This window comes from Protopterus annectens, chromosome 1.part0, assembly GCF_019279795.1.
Source record: "Protopterus annectens isolate FY-2018-M chromosome 1.part0, PAN1.0, whole genome shotgun sequence".
Lineage (NCBI taxonomy): Eukaryota > Metazoa > Chordata > Ceratodontiformes > Protopteridae > Protopterus > Protopterus annectens.
The window spans coordinates 190805354-190831517 of record NC_056725.1 but is presented as its reverse complement, the minus strand read 5'-3'; the positions used below and the strand labels follow the sequence as shown (position 1 = coordinate 190831517).

The window sequence follows — 26164 nt, the reverse complement described above, 5'->3', positions numbered from 1 at the left end:
TCAAGTGTCTTCATTCTGCCTTAAACACTTGAGCTCCAAAACTAGTTATTTTACATTAGGAGGGTCTGAGGTCTAGACTCTTGTGGTGGGAGAGTGTGGCCTACACCCTTCTAAGCTAGAAATTGCTGGTGAATTGCTGCTTTATTTAAATTGTTTTTTGCTATTGTGACTGTGATTCTATGCACTTTGAATTTCTAGTACTTCTACTTTTTATAGCATAGGCCAGATTCAGACTTGCTGAATCTAGACTGTTTGGTATCACTTGAGCATTAAACCCAGCTCCTCACTGAGATACTGAAAGGTCTGAGGCATCCGTTATTTCCAACAAACTATAAGTACTTGTTTTGCTCTTATATTGCACTTTTAATTTGTATTTGCATTCTACTGTCTGAATTGTATGAACTGTGTTTTTTTTTGTTTTTTGTTTTTTTGTCACATTTTACTGTATACTGTACTATAGCCCATTTCCAGGTTTACTGTTTCTGGGTCTGTTTTGTAACTTCTAAGCATTATCTCCTTGTTGGTGAAGGCCATTCTGCACCCTTGTGGGAGGAGAGTGCTGTCTGGTCCCATCGAATTGTGGGTGATTGGACTAGAGCTCAGACAGAGCATCCTTATTAGCAAGTTTGAGTTAAAAGGATTTTTTCTTGTTTTATTTAAGCCCCTGCATTTGCATGTAGTTCACCATCATGCACTGTCGCATAACAGTATTTACTGTTGGTGGTTATATACACAAACATTTTTCTTATTAAATTTTCCCTTAGCACTTTGCTTGTGATCCTCCAGAGGTTTTTTACTGCTCTGCTCTACTGTCAGTCAAAACACTAAGCCTAGCCTCAGCAGTACAAACACAACTCCCATCCACTAGCTATTCCTAAGTGTGCTCTCTTTTCCTGACCATATAAATTTACCTAAACTATGGATGGACAATTTTCCACAGTTTCTCCAGCCAGCTTAGTCAACATGGGCATCCTGAGGCAGTGTAGTAACTGCATCATGTTCACTGACACCTCTCTGATCCTAGTCCACACAAACTCAATATGTGAGAGATGCAGCTATATTAAGAACCTTAATCCATGCTTTCTCACACACCAGTCAGTACATATGACAATGAGCAGGTTGTCAGCGTGCACACCTCAGCTCCTACTCCACTCAAACACAATACACATGCTTACATGTGTGGAGATCCTCACCAGAAACGTACCTAAACACCAGAGACCTCAAAAACACAAACACAAGCATGCTATACATACTTCCTCTACAGAACACAATACACATAATAGCTCATACACCAGTGTCTCACCAATCAAGCCCTTAAGGCAATGCACAAAACCAAACATATTAGTCATAGGTGATTTTCTGTCACCAGGCTGGATAAGGCAAAGGTCATGGTCAGCTTTCTGTAAGGTGCTAGAATCTTCCATACCACACATGTACTCAAGTCTCTCAACAACAGGCACTGTTATGACTCTGCCATAGTCCATGTTGGTGTGAACAACTTGAGATGTACCTCTCTGGACTATATGAACAGAGACATGACTGAACTCTCAGACTGTGTATCTCAGGCAGGTGTGTCCCTAGCCTTAAGCAGCATTTTACCTTCACCTAGGATGATGCCTCACTACAAACAGAAAATGATTGACTTCAATAATTGGCTTAGTTTCTGGTGTCATTCTTAAGGAATCCAGTATCTGTCAGCCTGGAATGACATGACTGACATACCTTGACACTTTGCCATCTGTCACCCCTGGGATTTCAGCTACTGGCTAAGGCTCTTGCCACCCCCATAGTGCCCTTTTAGGCAGTGTCTCAAGGACAAAATTCCTGACATAAAAACTCCATCTAAATCAACCTCAAGGTTTTGCTGCTAAATGCTAAGAGTCTTAACATGAAACTGCACTCGAAGCAGTCCTCACCTTGGAAGACACAGACATTTGTGCAGTCATGGAGACATGGTTCAAGACCGTGGACAGACCCCCAGCCTTACCAGGTTGCACCTCCTTATACACATTCAGACCATAAACTGAAGACATGAAAACTAAAGGAGGTGGTGTATCAATATTCATTAAAGATAAATACACCTCCAAACTGTTTAAACAGTCATACCTGTCAACTACACAGATTTTTACAGAATGTCCAGATTTTTGCCTCATATTTTTGGTTCATTTTTCATAAAATTCTTGGTTTCTGGCAAATTAGTGGTAAATCATTAAAGATTCAAGTTGGAAAATAATGACAGACATTTGAGTTGCAGACTTCATGCAATTCAGAAAATTCATGCTAATGCAAAACTTGTTATTCTATTAACTTTCCAAGCTTTTAAGAGCAATATTTAAACATTGTCCCTAATTTTGGCCCTGTGTTCCCACTTTTATTTATGGCTTTGTCCAGAATTCTTGATCTAACAGGTTGAAAGGTATGTAAATAGTATGATTCCATGGAGATACTTCAGGTGCAATTAACTGTTGGTAGGACACCTATTCAAGTCATTACCAGCTACAGGACCCCCTCCATGAATCAGGACACCCACTCTGCCTATGTGGCTCTACTTGAGTCTATCAAGATACATCCGAACAACATGCTTTTGGGTGACTTTAACTACCCATCCATTGACTGGGTAAATTACTTGTGCTCAAACTCTCTTGCCCAAAGGTTCCTTGACTTTTTAACCCCATTACCCTGGACCAGCTGGTTGACACCCCCACAAGGGGTGCCAACATCCTGGATCTAGTGCTTACCAATATGTGGGGACCACTGTAGCACCTCCACTGTGAGGTCTTCCCTGGTGAGATCTGACCACAAATGTGTCTCATTTGAAGTAACACCTGACCATCCGTCCCAGCAGCAACTAAACTAAAAAACTTCTCCAAAGCAGATCATAGCCTCTTACAGGATGGTACAAATAGCTTCACTGTACCCTCTCCCCCCAGATGGAATTGGCAACTATGCTGAGTTCTACACAAATGATTTATACAAACACTTGTATAACTGCATTGACTCAGCCGTACCTGATAGGACCAAAACAAGCTCCTCAAGGAAGAGCAAACTTGCCTGGTGTACAACTGCCATTAACAGGCTTTACATTAAGAAGAAGAAATTGCTGTCTAAGAGTAAGTCAGAGCAAGTCCTAAACTGGAATCACTCTCACCTCCGCTTCAACAAGCAAATAAGACTTTTTGTGAAGTCCTCCAAAGCAAACTATGAATACAAATTTGATTCCTCAACTAAGGACAACCACAAGACATTCTTTAGTTACATCTGTAACCTAAAAGGAAAGGCTCAGATTTCTGTTGAACTGGTAGTTAATGATAACACATATTCTAAGCCTGTGGACATAGCTAACCTGTTGGCCAACAGGTTCTGTGAAAACACATACCCTATGACATCCCTACCACCTGTCCCCTACCTTGTATCACTAAAGAGCAAGTTGTAAATGCCCTCTCTAAGGCAAGAAACTCAACATCTATGGGACCTGATAACATCCTAGGCTATGTCCTACATGGGCTCTAACAAGAATTAACAACATCATTGGACACTCTTTTCAATCATAGTCTAAGCTCCAGCTTACTACCAGCTGAATGGAAAATGCCAACTGTTATTCCCTTGCACAAAGGTGGTGCTTCCACTGACCCCAGGAACTAAAGATTTATTAGCCTAATTAGCCTTATCTGCAAGGCCATGGAGCGAATCATCATGGACCTTATCAATAAAACTATAGGTAATCTCCAAACACTTGACCCTACTCAATTTGGATTTGTCAAAGGGAGAGCATGGCTGTTAAACCTGGTGGACTTCTTCAAGACAGTCACCAAGGCCCTGGATGAGGGGAAATCTGTACATACAGCCTACCTAGACTTAGCCAAGGCTTTTGACACTATCCTCCACTCAGGAATCATTGACAAACTTACCCAGCTAGGTATCAACACTTATATCTTTAGATGGGTTACTAACTGTCTCACTGATAGAACACATACAGTCAAAATAGGGGAATCCACCTCCAACAGCAGACCTGTAACCAGTGGTGTTCCACAGGGATCAGTCCTGGGACCTCTACTGTTTGGAATCTATTTCTCCAAACTACAAGCTAAAACTAAAGGACTGTGGCTGACAAAGTTTGCTGATGACTGCAAACTGGGAACCATCATAGAATCTCCAAATTATGTTAACTTCCTACAAGAGGGCCTTACACAAACAAATGATTCGTGCCAAAGTCATGGCCTTAAACTCAATGCAGAAAAATGTATTATCATCCCTTTCAGTAAGAACGATGTTCCTGCTAACTACCACATCAGTAGCAACACCCTAAGTACACACTCGGTGGTGAGACACCTGGGAACTCAGGTTGACATCAATCCTAGCTTTAATCACTATGCCGTCACAGTAGTAAGAAGGACATTCTGTATTGCTCATCTCATAAGTAAGGGCATTGCCTCCAGAAAAAAAAGAAGTTATAATCTCTGTGTATGCTTCCCTTTGCATGCCAATAATTGAGTACAATGCCCCTTCCCTTTTGGCATGTACCTTTTCAAGCACCTGCAGCAATTAGAGAAACAACAAAGGTTCCTCACAAGGAAAATTTAAGGTCTTCAGCATCTGTCCTATGTGGATAGTCTGAAATCACTGTCACTTATTCTGTTTCATACAGACTACTCAGAGGCAATCTCTGTCTTGCATATAAGTCAATTTGGAAATGCTGCATATCCATAAGTCAAATGGTACACGGGCTACTTGCTCTAAAAAATTTAACCTGGTACGGGACATTAATAGAACCTGCTGGAGGTAAAGATTTGTCTCCCAGAGGTTATTGCACCTTTGGAACAGACTCCCACTTCATGTAAAACAGAGCACCTCATTGGTCCTCTTCAAACACAGTCTGGATGATTTGATGGGTAACCATAAATTCACCCCGGGGTTCCTCATGTGTCCCTCTCAGACACTGGCATTATGTGCTGATTGTGAAAATAAGTGTGGAACTTGGCTAGGTTTGTAAGGGCCCTAGGGCCATTAGCCTAGTAACTTCCTATGATACTATGCCTTCTTTGTTTCCATCTGCTTGGTTCATTTGTCAATATATGGTGCTCTCAATGTTATGTTACATAACACATATAGCTAAATACAGATAGCTACATATATATATATATATATATATATATGTATATATATATATATATATATATATATATATATATATATATATATATATATATATATATATATATATATATATATATGAAACTGTTTTATGTTAACAAAACAACAGTGTTTTTAGAAACTGTCATAATCAAAAAAATTTGTACTTGGACTATTATGTTACACTTTGGGGTCTACTTGTAACTGAAACTGAAATACAGCCTGCCATCCTCAGTATATTAGATCAGTGTTACGCCACATAATTTGCTTTCCAAATTAAAGAACTGAATGAGAGGACAACACATAGATAGTGCTGATTTGTAAATCTAATGTGTGCATGTAGCAAGTAACCATAGACTAGGATTTGTAAACATTTAATGGATTGTGCAACACAAATTAGCATGGGTAATGGAAACACAGAAGTTGTGGGTGGTTCTGTGATACAAACATCATAGATTACCAATAAGCAAAATAACATATGCAGCACATACTAATGAGTGCATAATAAAGTGGAAGTGAAAAACTGTATGTAAGTAAGCCACATGAATCATACAACTGACAATACCTAAAATGGCAGACCAGTTCTGAAACATATAAAATAGGCTTAGGGCATTATGACACATATCCAGTTTTTAGACCTAGAACATGGTCTATGTGACAGAACAATGTTTGAATTAGCAAAGATAACTTGGCAGCATATGTTATAAGACACCATTGGAGCCAGAGCCCAACATGCACATCACTGCTATCCACAGCAGTGAAGGAGATACAGACAGCACCTGAATTACCTCCAGCTCAGTGATTAGCAGTTTGTTAACCATTTCTATGTGAGTGATGAGACTGTAAGGGACATTGTCAAGCCATGTTACCCACAAATAGAATTGAGAAGGGATGCTTGATATGCCCATTCTTGTAGATACTAAGATATAAATAGCCTTAACCATCTTAATTACTATCATTACTCAAGTAAATGCCTCCTCAGATACTGAATTCCACTGGATCCTTCTAAAACTTCCCTCCTGTAAGAACAGTCACCTTCTAATAGCAGTCACCTGACTTCCTCTTCCAGCCTCTCTTAACAAATTTAAATCCCTTATCCCTACTATCATCTCAGCTGCCTGCAACTATAAAAGTATTGTTATTCTAGGTGATTTTATTCTAAACTGCCTAGGTCCCTTCAGAAGTGACATTGCTGAATTCCTAGACAATATCAACCTCATTCAATTAGTCAATGACACTATTCATGCAAATCGCTTAACCAACAACCACTCCACCCTGAATCTACTAATCACTAACAATCTCCCATCATCTCCAATATATCTGTTCTTCCAACCTCATTCACAGACCACTCTCTAATAACCTTCCAAATTATCCATCCGTCACAAAAACTACCCCCCAAAACTAGCTACTTTCAGACCTAGTTCCACCATCAGTACAGACAACTTCAAAAAACACCTAGCAACTTTCGACTGGCCTCCCATTACCAACTTACAGAACCCTATCTCAGCCGCAACTGCTCTTATACATACCCTTCTTCAACTTCAAGACAAATACTTCCGTTTCATATCACATGTTTTCAAATAAAACAAAAGTCCCCCTGGTTAAAATGACAGCACTATTGTCACTTTCAGATGAGATCATTTTCAACATGGGTAAAGGAAACCTTACAGGAGTTCCCTTCATTGACCTACCAAAGCTTCTGATCTTATTGATTACTTCCTGCTCCCTCATTCTCTCCAAGAAATTAGGGTTAGTCCCAACACTGTCATCTGGTTCCAACATTTCTTAACAAATGAGTATTTCAGAATCAAAACAGACTCATCCCTATCACCTCCAGCACCCATTACCAGAGGAGTACCACAGGAAAGTACAGTTTTGTACCTACCATAAATGTAGATGTTCGAAGATCCACATTGCTGCAGTCCTTACACTTGGGTAGTCCGCTGTCCTCGGTCGGCCCGAATATCAAAGTATAAGGCTGACGTCGGTCAGGGCGCATTTGACTGACGTCAGAACGTCAGGGTACAAATGCGCATGACCGGCGTCATATCCTCAGTCTTTTCTTGCCCCAGATGTCAGAAGACCCTAAAAATAAAGGTCAAAACCAAAAGACAGCAAACAACTAACCAACCCCCCTTGCACTAACTATATGTACAATATATACAATATACACAATATGTACAACCCAACCCACACAACCACCTCCAACTACAGAGGCGAAGGAGGGAGGGTAAATTGGACTGCAGCAATGTGGATCTTCAAACATCTACATTTATGGTAGGTACAAAACTGTACTATGTTCTTCATCTCACATTGCTGCAGTCCTTACACTTGGGTAGAATCCCAAAGCAGAGGTAAGGGAGGATGGCTAACTACAAGGAAGCAGGAGCTGCCAAAATGCCCTGCAAAACAGCAGTGGCAAAACCAGCCCTGGACTTAGAGTAAAGTGGCAGGTGATAATGCCTAGAGAAAGTATGCACAGAACTCCAAGTAGCTGCCTCCAAGATATCCTTGGTTGCCACTCCCCTCAAAAAAGCTGTTGAAGTGGCAGTAGCCCTAGTGGAATGAGGCCTAATCCCAGCTGGAATCTCCTTGCCATGATGGGAATAACAGAAAGCAATGCAAAACCCAATCCACTTGGAAATAGTTTGTTTTGACACAGGCTTGCCCTGAGAACTCAAAGCAAAAGAAACAAACAATTGCTGAGACTGCCTGAACCCTTTAGTTCTGTCCAAATAATAACGCAACTGCCTGTGAACATCTAAAGTGTGCAAAACCTTTTCCCCTTTATTCTGGGGATTTGCATAAAAAGTAGGCAAATGAATAGTTTGGTTTAAAGCCACACTAGAAACCACCTTAGGCATAAAGGAAGGATTAGTACGTAATGATACCCTATCCTTATGGAAAATCAAGAAAGGCTCAACCGCCATAAGGGCCTGTAATTCAGACACCCTTCTTGCAGAGGTAATGGCCAATAAAAAAGCAGTCTTCCATGATAAATATTTCAACTCAGCAGTAGCTGCGGGCTCAAAAGGTTGTAGAGTGAGTTTCTCCAACACAAAATTGAGATCCCAAGCAGGAGCAGGAGCTTTTCGTGGGGGTCTTATATTCTTTGCCCTCTAAGAAATTGCTTGAACAAAGGATGAGAAAACAATGGTGGGTCACAATCATAGTGAGCCGAAATTGCTGCAGCATGAACCTTAATAGAAGAGAAAGACAAACCTTTGTCCAGTAACTCAGTAAGATATTGAAGAGCCACACTCAAATTAGGCCCAGAAACATCAAAATCTTTTGCTGCACTCCAAAATAAAAATCTCTTCCATTTATCCGCGTACACTTTCCTTGTACTAGGCCTTCTAGCTTCCAAAATAACATTCAAAACTTGCTGAGGAAGTGGAGGCCCACTATGGTTCAAAACAGAATATGCCAGGCTGTTAGGTGCAGAGAGTGAAGCTTGACATTGAGCAAATGGCTGTCCTCCTGTGACAACAGGTGTGGAATCGAAGGCAAAGGCCATGGAGGCTTCCGTACTAGACTTCTTAGTAATGGGTACCAGTGCTGTCGAGGCCAATCTGGAGCTATTAAAATCATCTTTGGCTTGTCCTGTCTGACCTTCAGAAGTACCTTTGGGAGGAGAGGCAGAGGTGGAAAGGCATACACATGAAGATTGCTCCAATTGAAAGAAAGAGCATCCACTCTCCAAGCTGTGGGATGAAACCTTTTGTGCAAAACTTTGGCAGCTGATGGTTTAGTGGAGAAGCGAACAGATCTATGTCTGGAGTTCCCCATGACACTGTCAATTTCTGAAATACATGAGGATCCAATTTCCACTCGTGGGGATCCATAATTTGTCTGCTCAACATATCTGCTAAGGAGTTCTGTGCTCCTGGCAGAAACCTTGCCTGAAGATTGAGCTGTAAACTGAGAGCAGTCTCCCACAAAATCATTGCTTGCCTGCATAGAGGATAAGAATGCGTTCCCCCTTGCTTGTTGATGTACCACATGACAGTTGTGTTGTCTGTTAGAATCAACACCTGTCCTGGAAGAAGGAATTCCTTGAAAGCTATTAATGCAAACTGGACTGCTAACATCTCCTTCATGTTGATATGTAGATGTTGTAGTCTGACAGGCCACTTGTTTTGTATCCACTTTCCATTTAGATGAGCTCCCCAAGCTTTGTCTGAGGCATCTGTCGTTAAAATCTGACTCGCCTCTGGCCGGGTCACAGAGAGTCCCCTGTTTAGGTGACATTCCTGAGCCCACCACAAAAATTCCTTCTGAATGCAAGGTATTATTTGAATGACAGTGTCCAGATCCTGGCAGTGCTGTGTCCATACATTTTTGAGATACCATTGTAGCTTCCTCATATGCAGTTTGGCATTGGGAAGCACCAGAATACAAGATGCCATGAACCCTAAGGCTTGAAGGACTGTCCTTGCAGTCAGCCCGGACTGATGAGATAGTTGATGGAAGTAAAGGGATAGACTCTTTTGTTTGTCCGGGGTTAAAAAGGCCATCTGGGATGCTGTATTCAGTCTCACACCCAGAAAGCACATGTCTTGAGAGGGTACTAGACTGGACTTTATTTCGTTCACAGAATACCCTAGGCATCTTAGCACTGCTATCACAAATTCCAAATGATGAAGAAGCTCTTCCCTTCCTTGAGCCAGAATTAGGCAGTCGTCCAAATAAGGATAGATCTGTATTCCTTTTAGTCTGAAGAAAGCTATCACTGGAGCCAGAACTTTCGTGAAGACTCTGGGCGCAGTAGATAAGCCAAAGGGCAATGCAGAGAACTGATAGTGAGAAGTCCCAGCTCGAAAACGCAGATACTTTCTGCAACTGAGTCTGATAGGAACATGAAGGTAAGCCTCCTTGAGATCCAAAGTTACCATCCAATGATCTTTGCCCAGCAGAGGTAAAATCTGCTGCAACGTCAACATTTTGAACTTGGGAATGTCCAGATAAGTGTTGAGGATAGATAAATCCAAAATTGGTCTCCACGTGTTCCCCTTCTTTGGTACTAGGAACAGGTGAGAATAAAATCCTAGGCCCACTTCTGGCAGAGGGACCGGCTGTATGGCCCCTAGTTGGAGCAACAGAGAAACCTGTTTGTGAGCCTCTATTCTTTGTTGAGGAGGAATGTCTGGCATGCCTTTGAAAGGAGGCAAGGTATGGAAATAAAACCAGTAGCCGTGGTGTATGATATCCAATACCCATCTGTCCTGGGTAATTAAACTCCAATTTTCTTTGAAAAGTGCCAACCTTCCTCCCAAAGGTGCTGCCAGACGAGCAGGCTCTGGCAGCTGAAAAGGTAGGTCATTGGGTCTGCTTACGAAAGGACTGACCCCTGCCCTCACCCGAAGCCTGTGCAGGAGAACTCCCTGTTCTAGGCCTGAAAGAGCCCTGAGCTCTGCCCTTACCACGACTAGATCTACCCCTAGACTGGGAATCATAAGAAGGATACGTCCACCCTTTAGTAGGCCAATTTCTACTAAACTTTGGAGGCTGGACCTGCAAAAAATCTTTAACAGTCTGCATAGACTTAGCCTTGTCTTCCATTTTCTTTAAAACTGTCTCAACAGGAGGACCAAACAACATGTCAGATTGTAAAGGAGCATCTAAAATCCTTGTTTTAACATGTTCAGACAAATTCTGATCCCTCAGCCAGGCGTGCCTGCGAAGAACTGACCCAGTGGCAGCCACCCTAGACGAGGCCTGTACAGCATCAAAACCACATTGCAAAGAATGCTTACCCACTTGTTCAGAAACATGCACTAAATCTTGCAACTCTTTACAATCAATACCTACTGCCAGAGCATCAACCTTAGACTTCAATTGTGAAAGGAGATAGTGTTGGTATTTCAACATGTGAAACTGGCAATTCAGAGCCCTCATAGCAAGAGTGGAAGAAGTATAGACTTTCTTTCCCCATCTATCCAAGGCCCTAGCCTCCTTGTCTGCAGGAACCGGATTTTTAACAACAGAAGCCTTAACACCTTTAGGCCCCTGGCTAACAGTTTCTGGGTCTGCCCTAGGACTCTTAAAAAGATACTTATGAGCTTCAGGCACCCTGTAATACCTATCTGGCTTAACAGGAGCAGGAGGCAAAGAATCAGGATTAAGAGAAGCCTCTGTAAAAACATCTTCCACTACATCCAAAACAGGAGGTATAGCCAAAGGCCTACGCTGGGGTAAAAATAGAAATTCCCTAAGCCTTTTCCTGGAAGCAGAGAAGTCCTGACCTTCCCACTTAAAATGCTCCCTCATGGAATGAAGAGTTTCTGAAAAAGAAAAATCCTCAGGAGGAGTAGCAGAAGGAGTAGAATCATCCACATCAGAATCAGAATAAGGAGAGTACTCCTGCAAGTCTTCAGCTGAAGACTCTGAAACATCTGAAGCCTGCTCAAAACCCCCCAGCTCAGGCTCCACCCTAGGTCTCTTATCAGGAGGGGGCATAGAACCCCTAATCAAAGTAATCAAATCTTCTGCCATTTTAAGCATATGCTTTTTGGGCACCGTACCTGAAGAGCTAGGGGTAACACCAACTGAAGCTAAACCTGGCCTGCCCCTGGGAGTAGCCTTAGAAACAGAGGGAGAGGGCCTAGCCACCTTAGGAAGGGAGGGGAGTAAAGTAACCTGAGAAGCCCCCTCAGCCTGACTTGCCTCCTGAGAGGCCACATCTTGCAATAATAAGGTCTCACTCTGGGAACACAAAGAAATCTCCGGTGGAGCCACCGGCTCCACCGACACCTCTAAAGAACCGCTTAACTGCCTTGTCCTTGCGCTTCTTCGAGGAAGCGGGCGTCGGAGCATCCGACGGCATTTTATAATTGCACCGCTTCCCAAAGACTAACCTTGCACAATCCAACCTCCTCTTTATAGTGCGTTTATTAAATCTAGCACAAGAGCAACAGCCAACAACGTCGTGCTCAGGCCCTAAGCAAGGAATACACAAAGTATGATAATCTCTATGCGGTATCTGTTTCCCACAAGAAATGCAATTATTGACTTTTTCTGACATCCGGTAAATGACTGAGGCAAGAAAAAAGTAAAATATTCCCCAACGGGGTACTTAGCCAACTTTGAACTCGGTCTGAAACTTCTAAATAGAAAAATCTCAGAACGCCAACCGGCACTTGTAATGCTGCTTCTGCATCGGACCATGCGGCAAAAAAGACTGAGGATATGACGCCGGTCATGCGCATTTGTACCCTGACGTTCTGACGTCAGTCAAATGCGCCCTGACCGACGTCAGCCTTATACTTTGATATTCGGGCCGACCGAGGACAGCGGACTACCCAAGTGTAAGGACTGCAGCAATGTGAGATGAAGAACATCCATACTCACTCCACTGTTGTTTTCATTGTTTATTAACAAACTGTTCTCTGATCTCCTTAACTTTCTTATTACTCTTCATGCAGATGGCATGGTTATTCCTCGATCCAATCCCTCACATTCAACGATTCAAACCCAACTTCAATCTGACATCCAATCCCTTAATCTTTGGCTAAACAACGATAGACTGCACCTAAATCCCTCCAGAAGAAAAAGGCATATCTGCCTTCTGGAAAGTGACTCAGTAAGTGTGCACAAATAAACTATATCAGGTTGTAAGACAAAGACAGAAAGATAAAGAAGATAGTCAGACATCCTTCATAAGGCATAACAGCAACAACCTGCTCACCAGTCCACAGGACCTCAAAGGCAGATGGAAGGAATATTTCCAGCAGCTTCTGAATGAAGAAAACCCCACAGTAGCTGTACTGCTCCAGAAACAGCCTACGATGAGAAAAGAAGATGAGTCCTCCCTAGTAGCAGTAAGAACAGCACTAAGGAAAATGAAGTCAGGGAAAGCAGCAGGATCAGATGAGATCACAGCAGATATGATAATGATGCTGGGTGAGATAGAGGAGAAATGGCTCCTGGGGGTACTAATAGCAGTGTGGAGAGAAAGGTGTATTCAAGATGACTAGAGAATAAGCATGCATATGCCAGCGTACAAGAACAAAGGGGACATCCACAAGTGTGGGCAGTACAGAGGCATCAAACTCCTATCAAATTGCATGAAAGTTCTGGAGAGGGTGAGTGATAAACGGATACGCATAGTAGAATGTAAGATGGGAGATGAGCAGTTTGAGATCAGGATGCAGCACAACTGACATGATGTTTGCAGTTAGACAGATACTTGAGAAGAAGTTAAAGATGAGGAGAGAGTCCAACTGGGCATTCCTAGACTTGGAGAAAGCATATGACAAGGTCCCAAGAAAGCTGATCTGGCAGTACTGCAGTGGTTTGAAGTCCCAGAAACATTGGTAGAATTAGTGCAGGCTATGCACAAGGACCCAATGACTCAAGTACGAACAGTGTTTGGCCTCACATAGGGGTTCCTAGTGGGAGTGGGTGTACACTGGGGTTCAGCTCTGAGCTCACTGCTGATCATAGTGGTGATGGACTACATTAGCAAACAGGTCAGAGGGACAGATCAACAAAGTTGCTGTATACAGACAATCTGGCATTACAGGCAGACACTGAGCTAGAGCTTCAGCAAAGGATAGGAAAATGGAATGCAGAACTGAAGACACATGGGATGAAACTAAGCATAGTTAAGACTGTGGTAATGGCGCAAACTGGGGAAATCAAAGAAGCTGAGAAAAGTGATAGAAGGGAAGATAGTGGAACAGGTAAACAGCTTCAAATATCTGGGAGGGGTGGTTGAGGAGAAGGGAAGTCTGAATGAAGAGGTCAAAGCTAGAATCAGGGGCTGCAGCTAACTGGCATGAGTGTCAGGTGTAGGATGCACACTGTGGGATAGACGAAGAAATGAGGACATATAAGCAGAAGCCAAAGTAGCTCAAACTGCAGAAAAGATCAAAGAGAACAGATTATGGTGGTTTGGATACATGTGCAAAAAAGCAGAAGACAATCTGGTGAGGAAGATTTGGGACAAACAGGAAGAAGGTAAGAGGAAGTAAAGACGTCCAGCAAAGAGGTGGACGGATTGTGTGAAAGATGATCTGCGACTGTCAGGCATGAGTGTTAAAGAAGGCAGGAGTGTGGTACTGAATAGAGAGAGATGGTGACAGTTAACATGATACCTGACCCCATGTAGAAAAAAATGGGAAAAAAGGGCTGAGTAACTCTTAGGGTCTCTTCTTTTTGAACCAGTTTAATTAGGTTCCTTCCCACCTCTTGATCCCAGACTCCATAATAAAACCACCCCTACAAGCTCCACAACCTCTCCCAATTAACTCCTTCACTCCTGACACCCCAAACCAAACTACACTGTACCAGCTATTCCTTCGCCATTCTTGCACCTAAATTCTGGCAATCCCACCCACACACACACACACACACACACACACACACACACACACACACACACACACACACACACACACACACACATGCACACTTAAAATAATTCCTCTCTTTCCCACGTTCAGACTTCAACTCAAAAGACATCTCCATCAAAAATCTGACTGCAAGTGCTTTTCCACTGGACACATAACCTAATTCTCTCCTAATATCCATCATTCCTACTTTGACCCTCTGCTCTCACCTGCTGTTCCCCTCTTATATTTACTATTAAAATTAATTAATATTTTTCTTCTCTGCTAATAATGTTTTCATATTGTTCAATTGCCTATGGGATAATCTTTGTTCTGTGATTATACTGTTTGTGAATTTGTTCTGTCTTATTATTTTTGTGAATTTTGTTGCCCATGCTATACTTGCAAATGGTCTGTTGTGATCAGTGTACTACCCAGCTAAACAAACTAACTAAATAAATAAATGAATACATTGGAGTTATTAGGGAAGCGAGTCTAGAAGGGTATGTGTAGATTGCAATGATCAACATCATGTTGTACCTCCAGAGCTCAAGAGGTGTGGTAATGGCGCAGTGGTGCAGCGGTAGTGTTGTTGCCTCAGAACAAGAGGCTCTCTGGTTTGATTCTCAGCCAGGGTGCCTTCTGTATGTAGTCTGCATGTTCTCTGTGCATTCGTGTGGCTTTCCTCCCATGTGACAGAGATATATGTCTGGAGCATTTCTCCCTGGGCATCTGCTGAAAATTGGCTTTGTTCCAAGTTGGACTTTTCTGGTAAACAAATGTTAAAAAAATAAATAAAATCTGTAAAAAATTGTGTTTGCACTGTGTGTGGTGCTTTTTTCTTTTTCTTTCTGGTTCTGCGACCGTGAAGTTAGCACATATAAGTGTGGGGGGTACAGAGAGCAAAGCCGACCATGAGTATATTTGTTGTGGATAACATTTTCTTTCAAAGGAGTTTTCCATACGGAATTCAATTAAATGAGCATTCCTTCAAACGATGTATTTATTTATTTAGTTAATTAATTATATACATATGCACATAAACTATAGTATGTATATATATATATATATATATATATATATATATATATATATATATATATATATATATATATACACACACACACACACACACACATATATATATATATATATATATATATAGATATATAGATATATAGATATATATATATATATATATATATATATATATATATATATATATATATATATATATGTCCTTCGAATGGTCTACATTTCAAAATGTCGACATTCATATGGCTGAGACCATATGATCGACATTTGAAATGTCAACCATGGGGGACTGGCATCTCTCTACAGTGCGGAATGAAAAGATTTCCACTTTGGCGTTATAGTGCGATCTCGGAGTTGGTATATTTAAGTTCCGGGGGGGGGCGGGGGAGAGCCCCCACAGGGGGTGCAGGGGGGCTTAACAGCATTAACGTAAGTTTGTTTGTGTTTTACTTGTATGGTTGACATTTCAAATGTCGATAATATGGTCTCGGCCAAATGAATGTTGACATTTTGAAATGTCAACCATATCAACTAGACTATATATATATATATATATATATATATATATATATATATATATGTGTGTGTGTGTGTGTGTGTGTGTATAGATATAGATAGAGATATAGTTACATATATATATATATATATATATATATATATATATATATATATATATATATATATATACAGGTTTACCTTTATTTAGCCGAATCACACAACCTATTTTAAAAAAACATCGCGCAAAGTAATCTAATTATGAACTACAGATTACTCATCGCCCAAAGTAATCTAATTATGAACTACAGATTACTCAAATTGTTGTATTAAAGAACTCACAATGGTCGACATTTGAATATCTTCATTCTTTTTTTTTTCTTTTTAATCATATGCAAAGCACAGAAGCAGAAGCATTAAACATAGTCATAATGTCAACTTCACATACATGAATGGCACATTTCAGTTGCTCAAATTAAATTCAGTAAGACACAGTTTGGCATTTCAGTAATTCAACTAAGAAGATTCGCTCATTTAAAATACAATGTCCTGCAATTCTACAAAATGAATGTAAACTATATATATATATACATATATATATATATATATATATATATATATATATATATATATATATATATATATATGGATCTACTTTCAGTGAACGAAAGTACATTCCACAGAATTTCACTTACCTGTTTACAATCCACCTAAACCCCACTTAAATGAAACAACGGACTGCAGATATCTTTTCCTAGGGAAAGGAACCACTTGACCACCATGGTGAACTGTGCCTTCTCTCAGTGTAGTGCAATCTCGGAGTTGGTATATTTAAGTTGAGGGGATGTGGGGGGATGAAGCTTCCCCACATGGGGGTGTAGGGGGTGGTGCCCCCCACTTTGGTGGGCTAGATTGCTTTCCGGATTGTTTCATTTGCATGGTTGTCAAGTGGTTCCTTTCCCTAGGAAAGGATTTCAGCAGTCTGTTGTTTCATTTAAGTAGGGTTTTGGTGGATTGCAATCAGGTATGTGAAATTTGATGGATCGTACTTACGTTCATTGAAAGTAGATCCATATATACATATATATATATATATATATATATATATATATATATATATATATATATATATATATATATATATATATATATATATATATATATATATATATATATATATGTGTATGTATAGGTTCAATCCCAATGGTTCAGTGTGTGTTTGGTCGACAGCTGTGTAGTCGACTGTTTCTGATTACGTAACCAGCTAGTTGACAGGTGTCCGAGATCGAACAATTCCAGGAGTTGGGAAATATGCCTTTACTCTGTGTTTGTGTGATCTCAAAGTAAGTATATATGTAATTAGCAGGGGATGTGGGAGTATGGAGAGGCTTGCCCCTGCAAAAAAACAATGTCTATTTGTTTGTTTTTTTGCATAAGCCAAAGCTGTTTCTCAGCGCATGTATAGTTGCTCACCAACATACACAGCTTCGACATAATGTCAATATTTAGCATGTTGATAATGGATATATTCAATATGTATATATATATATATATATATATATATGGACACACACACACACACACACACACACACACACACACGCTTGCACTCACAAATTATACATACAGATAGACAGATAAATATACATTAGCTTCATCTGAACATAACAGGACACTAAACACAATGAATTATGAACCTCCTATCCTCAATGCAAAATTACTGTTTCTTTTTCTTTTAAGTTACATATTACTGTTCTGATAGGGCAGTGGGAATGTGGATTTTTTTCAAAGTATGACAGTGTTGTAGTAAGGTGCTTTGACCCATCATTTCCATATAAAAAATGAAATCATATATGACAGGCATGCATGTTTGACCTGTAAGAGAAATTAATAACAGTATGTTCAACAGCACAGTAAGTAAATACATAGATTTAGCATAACTTTGTAAAGCGAAAGCTCCAGACATTATAAGCACATGTAATCACAGAGCCATACTTACTGGATTATAAACAACAGTATTCCCCATACTCTGCAAGAGTGAAAAACAAAAAAGAGAACACAAAGTCAGACTGTCTAATTCATAACATATAAAGTATTTCAAATTTATATACAAGTATTTCCAAGCACTGCAAATAATGACTATAAAGAAATGTCTGTCAGACTTAATTTCAAATGCTGGCCTCACAGAAGTAAACTATCCCCTCGATGTAGTAAAATCCATGTAGGCATAATGTAGAGCCTACATGGAAGTTACCGTGTCTGTGTATGCAGTTCCCCCTTGGTAGCACACCATGCATATTAACGATGGCATGTTGCTGAATGACAGCCATGGAACATGGCTATTGAACCACTGTAAGGAGTGTATGACCAATTGTGTCTGCAGATGACTAACACACCCCCTGCAGTGTCCAAGTGCATTATAGCAATGTATTTAATTTATTTTTTTTATATATAATTTGTTAACAAGTTTACACGGCACAGCACCTAGCGCAGCAGTGCTAATCAGTGCAGAGATACCAGACATCTAAAAATAGAAACCAGATGCATTTAATTTCTGATTCAAAGGTCAAGTATAAGCATAACTTAGCAAATTTGGTGCAGCATGGTGCTTAGCAGTGCTTAAAGTTAGCTCAGAGGTATATGTAAAAGTATAGCAGTATTCCAGACATTCACATAGCCAAGTGGTTAGAGTTATGGCCTTATGTGCATTAGGTGCAGGGTTTGAATACATGAGAGAGAAATTAAGCATTTATTTTGCAAAGAAAAATTATTATTATTTTTCAGTCCTGATCTGCTGCGCTCAGCCAAGCTCTGCTAAGACCTGCTAAGCACTGGTTAAATAATCTCTGTTTACACACTGCTTAGCAATGCTTGGCATTGCTTGGCTGTGCTTAGCTGGTTTGCGCACTGCTAAGCATTTGCCAGTTTAAGCACTGCTCAGCTCAGCTAAGCTGGTATGGGTGGTGTCAAGCAAAGTGCCACATTTTTAAAAATTGCCCAATGGCATGTAAAGGGTGAGGAAATAGGCTATATTAAGCTCAACAGATGGGAATACAGCTTAATTCATCGGAGTGCTTTCTCTGAGGAATACACTATGGCTGGCATTGGAGAGACTTCGCACTTTCGGGTGCAGTGTTGGGGCATTCAGGAGTCCAGGGTCATGGTTGGACTCCTTGTGAAAAAACATGAGGGCCAGCTGATGCAGGGAGGTTACCATGGCTCAGAGTGCAAGACAGAAGCCAGGGACAGGCTGGCAAAGGATCTCACCAGTGTAACTGGTATCCCCCGCACAGGTGAGCAGTGTTGTCACCACCATGATGATCTAAAAAGATGGAAAGGGGCTCTCTTGGACACCTGGGTCAAAGAATTCTGGGCTGGGAATGTCCCACATGTATGTAAGTACCATTATCTGTGTTTCACCAATATCTAAACTGGAATGTCTGCTAAACTGGTATGCATAATGGTGTCCTTCTCTCCCAACTGCTGCAGAGGAAAGGACTTGCAATGTTGAGGTGCATGCTGGGTGCCTGGCCAGGTTGCACAGTGAGTGTGGTGAGTACAGTTGTATTTTGCAATCTATAGTCAGATAAGCAAGAAAGAGTAAAGCATTACCTGCCATTAGGTATATACAGTAAAGATTGTATTGCAATGAATGTGGATGTAGACCTGTACTTAAATAACTGACTACTGCCAACTGTAGTGCAATATGCAGGGAAGAGTAAAGTATTAACTATGCTAACATAAATAAAATGAAATAAAGTTTCTGCTGCAATAACTGTGGAATTACAGCTGTGTTGCAACATCTGCATTACAACTGCTATGCAATAAAAATATGAAACTATACAGTAGCTGAAAGACAACAACAACAACAGTAAATGCATGAAGGTACTTCTAATAAAGCTGTGTTGTGCAATATGTGTGGAATTAGGACTGTTTTGCATGAAATCGATTATGACAACTGTTCTGCAATAAAAACACAAAACAATACCAGTGTCTGCCTCAAGGTATATCTAATAAAGAGTGTTTTGCAATGAGTGTAGATTCAGAGCTGTTTTACAAAAAGTGAATTATCACACCTGTTCTGCAATAATGCATGAAGCAATACAGTAACACCCAAGGTATATTGTGCATATCAGGAGGATTGTCTTGTTTTAACCATTGCATTTCATCTATATGCATCCAGGCTCAGAAGTATGGTGCTGCAGGCAAGTATAACAGTGTGATACCTGTAGACTATAAATATACTGTCTGCAAATGTATATGGGTGAGCTAGCCAACCCAATAATCCAATTTGGTTTGTAGACTTCACAGATATTTTAACCCACTAACAATATATTGTGTACACTGGCATTCTATGTAGTAATGTATAGGTTACCGAGTATCTCTTTCATGCTTGAATTTCAAGCCTGTGTATTCAACTGTCACTGCAGTCTACTATAAAACTGTAACATTAATACCAGGTCATATATTGGTTCCAGGTCTGCTCTAGGCAAATATCAGTCATCAAGTAAGCAGCAGTGACTCAGTAGATGAGTTTGTTAAATGCTCTGTCTGAAGTACATTTTGCCACACACAGACCAGGGTTCGAATCCAGTGCTCTTTAGCACTAGAACTTACAGTAGCAGTCACAAAATGATTACAGATTATGTCTCTACAGGAGCTATAGGAAAATGGGTGAGTTAGGCCATAGTCTTGGTAAATAAGTGTGTGCTTTGATGTCAGACTGTTAAAATTATTACCAGGTATGTGAGTATACAGTATAAAATTAAGGAAATAAATACAATACTAATAAAATAAAATAAATTAAATGTGTAATCATTGGTATAGCTGTATGCCTGGTGTGCCTGTTAAAGGTTGCTCCAGTTAATTAATACATTCAATGCACATGTTCTCTGCAGTCACTATTATTGGGTTCTATCCCCATTCCAGTCAAGCAAGGCATGACAGTATTATAGTTTTTGTACTGTACACATACATGTCTGTCAAGTGTCACGCTGTCACAGAATGTAATTAGTAGTGCATAATCCCTCTCACAGATTTACCATCAACATGAGTATTTAACCAGGACTGTAACACTACTTCAGCCCATAGTATACCTTGGTAGCTACATAGGTCCACTTGATGTGCAAATGTTCTGTGTAATTTACTACCCGCATTTGTTACTGCTTGGCCCATACTGCCCCAAGAGGATAGCTTGAGAGGTATGTATGTGGCACAGCAGCTATAGTCCACTTGTAAACATAAAGAAAGGACAAACCTGTAGAGTAGATAGCAGTACTGTTCTCCATGAAATAGACTATAATGGTATTAATGGGCTGTTTATTTCTCTCTCCCCACCTCTTATCTTCATTTATTTATTATTGTTATCCATTGGTTATGATGTACTATAAATATCTGTTGTTACATGAAACTTTATTTTGGGCCATGTGTTTTACTATTGTTATGTATTATGATGGTTGCATATTAACATAGACTGTTAAATACCTATGTTGTTCGCCTTATGCCATAAATTTTACTGGCATGCTGTTAATATACTGACTGTTATGTTATTTATTGTTGTATTCCATATGATATGCATTGAAATGTGATTGGGTATTTCCAATGTTCTGGCATGATGTTATTACTAATACATTTTGTTGTTCATAACTAACCTATACACATTGCTATACCTCTATCACCACAGCATGACAGTGTAGGCCAGTTCCTGCTGATCTGGCTACCCTACCACAGCCAGTCGTGGCATGGGATACCAGCACATCTGGGACCAAAGCCAGTGGTGCCCCCTCTGCTGGCCCAGCATCACCTTTGGGTGGAATCGCCTCAGGGGATGGGGCCCATCCCTCCGGGAGCAATGGCAGAGGGGCAGTAGTCACCCAGGATCGACTACCACCCATGGTATGCAGGATTCTTCATAGGAGTTATTAACGATGCCTGCACTAGCTTGAGGGCAGACTAGCTAACCTGGTGAGACCTGTTGGCCCTGGTACCCAGCCTCCAACACAGCCACCTTTGGGGCAGTGAAGGAGCAGTGTTGACTGCCCATGGGTGGGGAGCTCAGTCATGCTGCTGCCATCTGGAAGCACATGCTTCTCACATTCCACAACACCCTTTCCAACTAAGGTGTTTACCCCCCCATGTGTCACACACCACTAGTCTGCTGTCTTGTCTGTCTTATCTGTTTGCAACTGCATCCTCTCCTACCCAACTGACCTCCCCACATGTACCTATATCCCTTCCCCAACATTCCACTCTCTCCTTAAAGAAAAAAAGGGCACCTGTCCCGCAAAAAAAAAAAAAAAATCACCCTATACATAGCTCACCATTTTGCACTCATGTCCACTGGACACAACTAATTTGGTCCAGTTGGCTTGACAACACATTTATGTTGTCCTCACCCCTCTCTCTGGATTTTGAGAGTCCAAATTCATCCATAAAATCTGTCTAATGGAACAGCTGTTGCTGTACAAGAAATGGAAAGCTATGGTTCTTCCCGACATCCGTCCTGCACATCCCAACCTGCTTTTCAGTATGTTTTCCCCAACTTGCCCCATTTCACCACTGTCCTATAACCCCTTTTTCTTTTCTTTTTAAATTTTAGCACAGGTTTGCACAGTGTTCAGTGGAGCGCCACAATGCGGCGTGACACGCAAAAAAACGAGCAAACCTTCTTAAAAGCATTTTAAACTGCCTTAATGATCTTATGTGTTTCTCACAGTGTTAGGCACATGTACAAAATAATCACCCCTGCCAAGTCTCAAACCCAGGTCCCTGTAAACTACAGCATAGTGTATGAGTCTACTAGGCCACTCAGCTCTTACATAAAACAGGTATTTCCAGCAAAATATACTGAGTGCCACTGATAGACTGCAAGTACATCTACTGGGAAAAACGGGAGTGTCCCTGGGACTCTGATGCAAAATGTACACCAGTACACAGACAAATAGATAATAATGGAAGTATGGGAGGCCTAGGATAGCAGGTAAATGTACCCTTTCATTAGCAACCTCCTTAAACACACCTGCTAAGGCAGCAATGGCAAAATACATGTACAACTGGGACCCTGCTGCAGAACAACTGCCTTTGAAAGCCATGCACATAATATATATATATATATATATATATATATATATATATATATATATATATATATATATACATATATATATATATATATCTTGCAAATACACCTGCTTCAGGCTCAGTCTGTTAAATGCCTTGCATGCAGTACATTTTGTCCTGGGTTCGAATACAGTGTGTTGCACTTCAATTACATTCTTTTGAACACAGCAAGTAATGACTGAGTCATGCAATTTTAAACTACATAGGTTGCTGCTACTGAATTAACCACTACCCATGTTTGCAAGTTAAATGCCTGTAGGTAGGGATACACTGCACATATTCATATAGCCTAACAGTATGTTGCCTACTACTCTGTGATTGGCACTGTTACATAACAGATGTACCTTAAGCACAAGCCTCACGTGGACTGTAAAGGGTACCCTTACCCTGGCTCTGCTGTAATGACAGAGCTGACACTGCTGCCTCAATTACACATGCAACTTGCTGTCCTCCAATGTGTTCACACTCCCCCCTATGTGTCCTAGGCTGCAGCAACAGGTGCAGCTTGGAACATATGCAGCTCTATGTTAAGCTAACTGCTACAGATCTGCCACACCTCACAACCCCCTAGAACAAGGGATCCAGACAAAACCATACATGGGGGGGGGGGGTTAAAGGTCCATTGACAGGGACATGTTTCACAGTTTGCCCTTACAAAGATAGTGAACTGATAGAATAGCAGCTACTGCATCAGCATGCGTATTCTGATGGGTATTTATTTATTTTACATTTGTTTACTGGGAGAGTCCAACTGGGCATAAAACCCTTTTTCAGCAGAGGCCCGGGGAGAAAAGATCCAATGTTAGTAAACTGTTTTGTTAGCAGAAAGAAAATTGTATAATACAATAAAGAAAAAAATAGTAACGGACATTCATAACGGTAAAAAGACTAGAACAGAATAAATTGGTCAAGTGGGAGACAAGATCAATAATCTTGTATACCAATGCTTCTAGAAGACAGTTCTTACAGTAGCAGGTAGTGACACTGCATGCAATAAGAGTGCAATTATGATACTTAGTCTTATATACAGATAGCATAGCAAACTGAAGACTTAAAATCTGGAAGATATTAACAGTGGTAAACCTTAAGAGAAAGCAACTTTCTTCTAAAGGTCTTAGTGACAAATGACTGGCAAATAGAGTAATTTTTATAACTGTGATCGGCTCCTAGGCAAAAATACATTTAGTATGACTATCCCTATAAGGTATTTGCCTCCTACTATCAGATTTTCCCTTCTTAGTTGACATGAAAAATGTTTAATTTTAGTCAAAATGGCTCCAACAAGCCTATTTATCTGCTCTAGGGAAATGGATCTGGCAAGGACTGTATGCCTAACAAACTAACAGAGAAATGCAGGTTCAGTGTTTGAGCTGGTGGTAATAAATTTCTGAGGTACTTTGCTTCCATACATCCTCTATATACCATGATATCTGACACTCACATGTCTCTTCCCCCTTACCGACCACAACCCACAATATTTACCACTGAACTGACAGATAATTACAATGTCATGGGACAATGGCCAAACATATCATACAAAACTGTTGGCATACCTCATAAATCTCAACAGTAGACAGTATCTGTACCTACCCTCTGTGATGCTGTAGTCTCCACACCTTATTAATGCCATCTCAAAGACTAAGAAAGGGGCCAAGGCCTACATGAAGCCATTAAATATTGCACTGTGGTACCATGTCATTGGCTAATGAAAGTGCAACCCAGCTGTCTTGGATGCAATTAGCAAGTTGAGCCACAGATTGGTGCAAATCAATCTCCTGTTAATGAGCATTACCCTCAAAAGGCAATCAACTGCTTATGGGGAACAGGTCTGTATGTTGCTTTACTCAGACAGACAATGGTTTTGCAAACTGTTTGCAGATGTTCTGGTCAAAATAGGATTACTTCACTCTACCAGGTATGTAATACATATCCTCATATAATGGGATGCAGATGGGAGGAAACAGTTGTGGGGAATGAGGATTACAACAGTAGGCCTGTAGTACGTCTACGGGAATGACATGTTGGTGATACTCTGCTGTCCAACAGATACAGGCATGCCTCTCAACTTTGAATCAAATCACAGCTCTGCCCCATTACTCCCTCCTACAATGATTGGCCATTGTAGGAAAGCTAGTAGATAATGTGTTAGACATATTGACAGTATGTAAGGGTGTACACAGCTGTAATATCAAACAATGTACTGTAATTCACCTCCTCTCAGTCTGTCAATGTCATACAGAAATAGTTCGGACATTGTAAAGGTATCCCTGACTGCCCTGATGTACTCTGATTAGGTCACTGTTTTGTTGACATCCGTACTTCATTGCTTGAGAGTTATGGCTAACATACCTGTCAACCCCTTACAGCAGGAATTCAGGTCATAGCCATAATTAGTGGAGGATCAGAGGCCCAAACTCTGTGACAGAGTATACATACTGGCCATACAAAGTAAGAGTATGAATAGACTAACAGATATTACTGCAGCATAAGTGCTTTCTGAGAGGTCTGGCATGTGACAGCCTGATTCTCTATATTCTGACAACAAGCATCAATGATTGGCCAACCATTTGTCAGACATCCACATGTGTGTGCCAAAAGGACCACATCTATGAGGCACACATTCACATTCCAGAAACATCTGTGTGGTGGAGAGGTATGATGCCTACAGAGAAGATATACTACAGCAGGTTTTCATTGCTGTCTGTCATTGTGGCACACTGGTGTTGCTGGACTGTCCCCATATAGTTGTTTTAATAGCACACAGCTATTTGTCTGACAGTGGCTGTATGACACAGCAGTAGGACTTTGCCTATAGGGGACACACCACAGTAGACTGCAGTGATGGGTGTAGAGACATACAGCAGACTCTGTCACGGCACACAGGGACATAAATGGTATTGCTACTATCTTGGTGATAGCCACACATGTAGTGTGTTTATAGACTGTGGGGTATGACATGTGAGGGAGCAGTGAATAGTGCAGCCCATTTTGGTTGTGCAGGGTCTGTACATAGTGATATCCACGTATCTGGTCCTGTAATGTGTTCCCCTGTT

The 26164-nt window shown here is 40.8% G+C and overlaps 1 protein-coding gene across 1 annotated transcript in view; it reads right to left on the bottom strand.

Moving 5' to 3' along the window:
* The window catches only part of LOC122796818 (galectin-6-like), a 332787-nt gene that overhangs the window by 150916 nt on the left and 155707 nt on the right, over positions 1-26164 (bottom strand). Inside the window, exon 11 of the mRNA XM_044065917.1 lies at positions 17992-18021. Within this exon, the coding sequence (XP_043921852.1) occupies positions 17992-18021 (30 nt within the window). The remainder of the gene's footprint in view (positions 1-17991; positions 18022-26164) is intronic.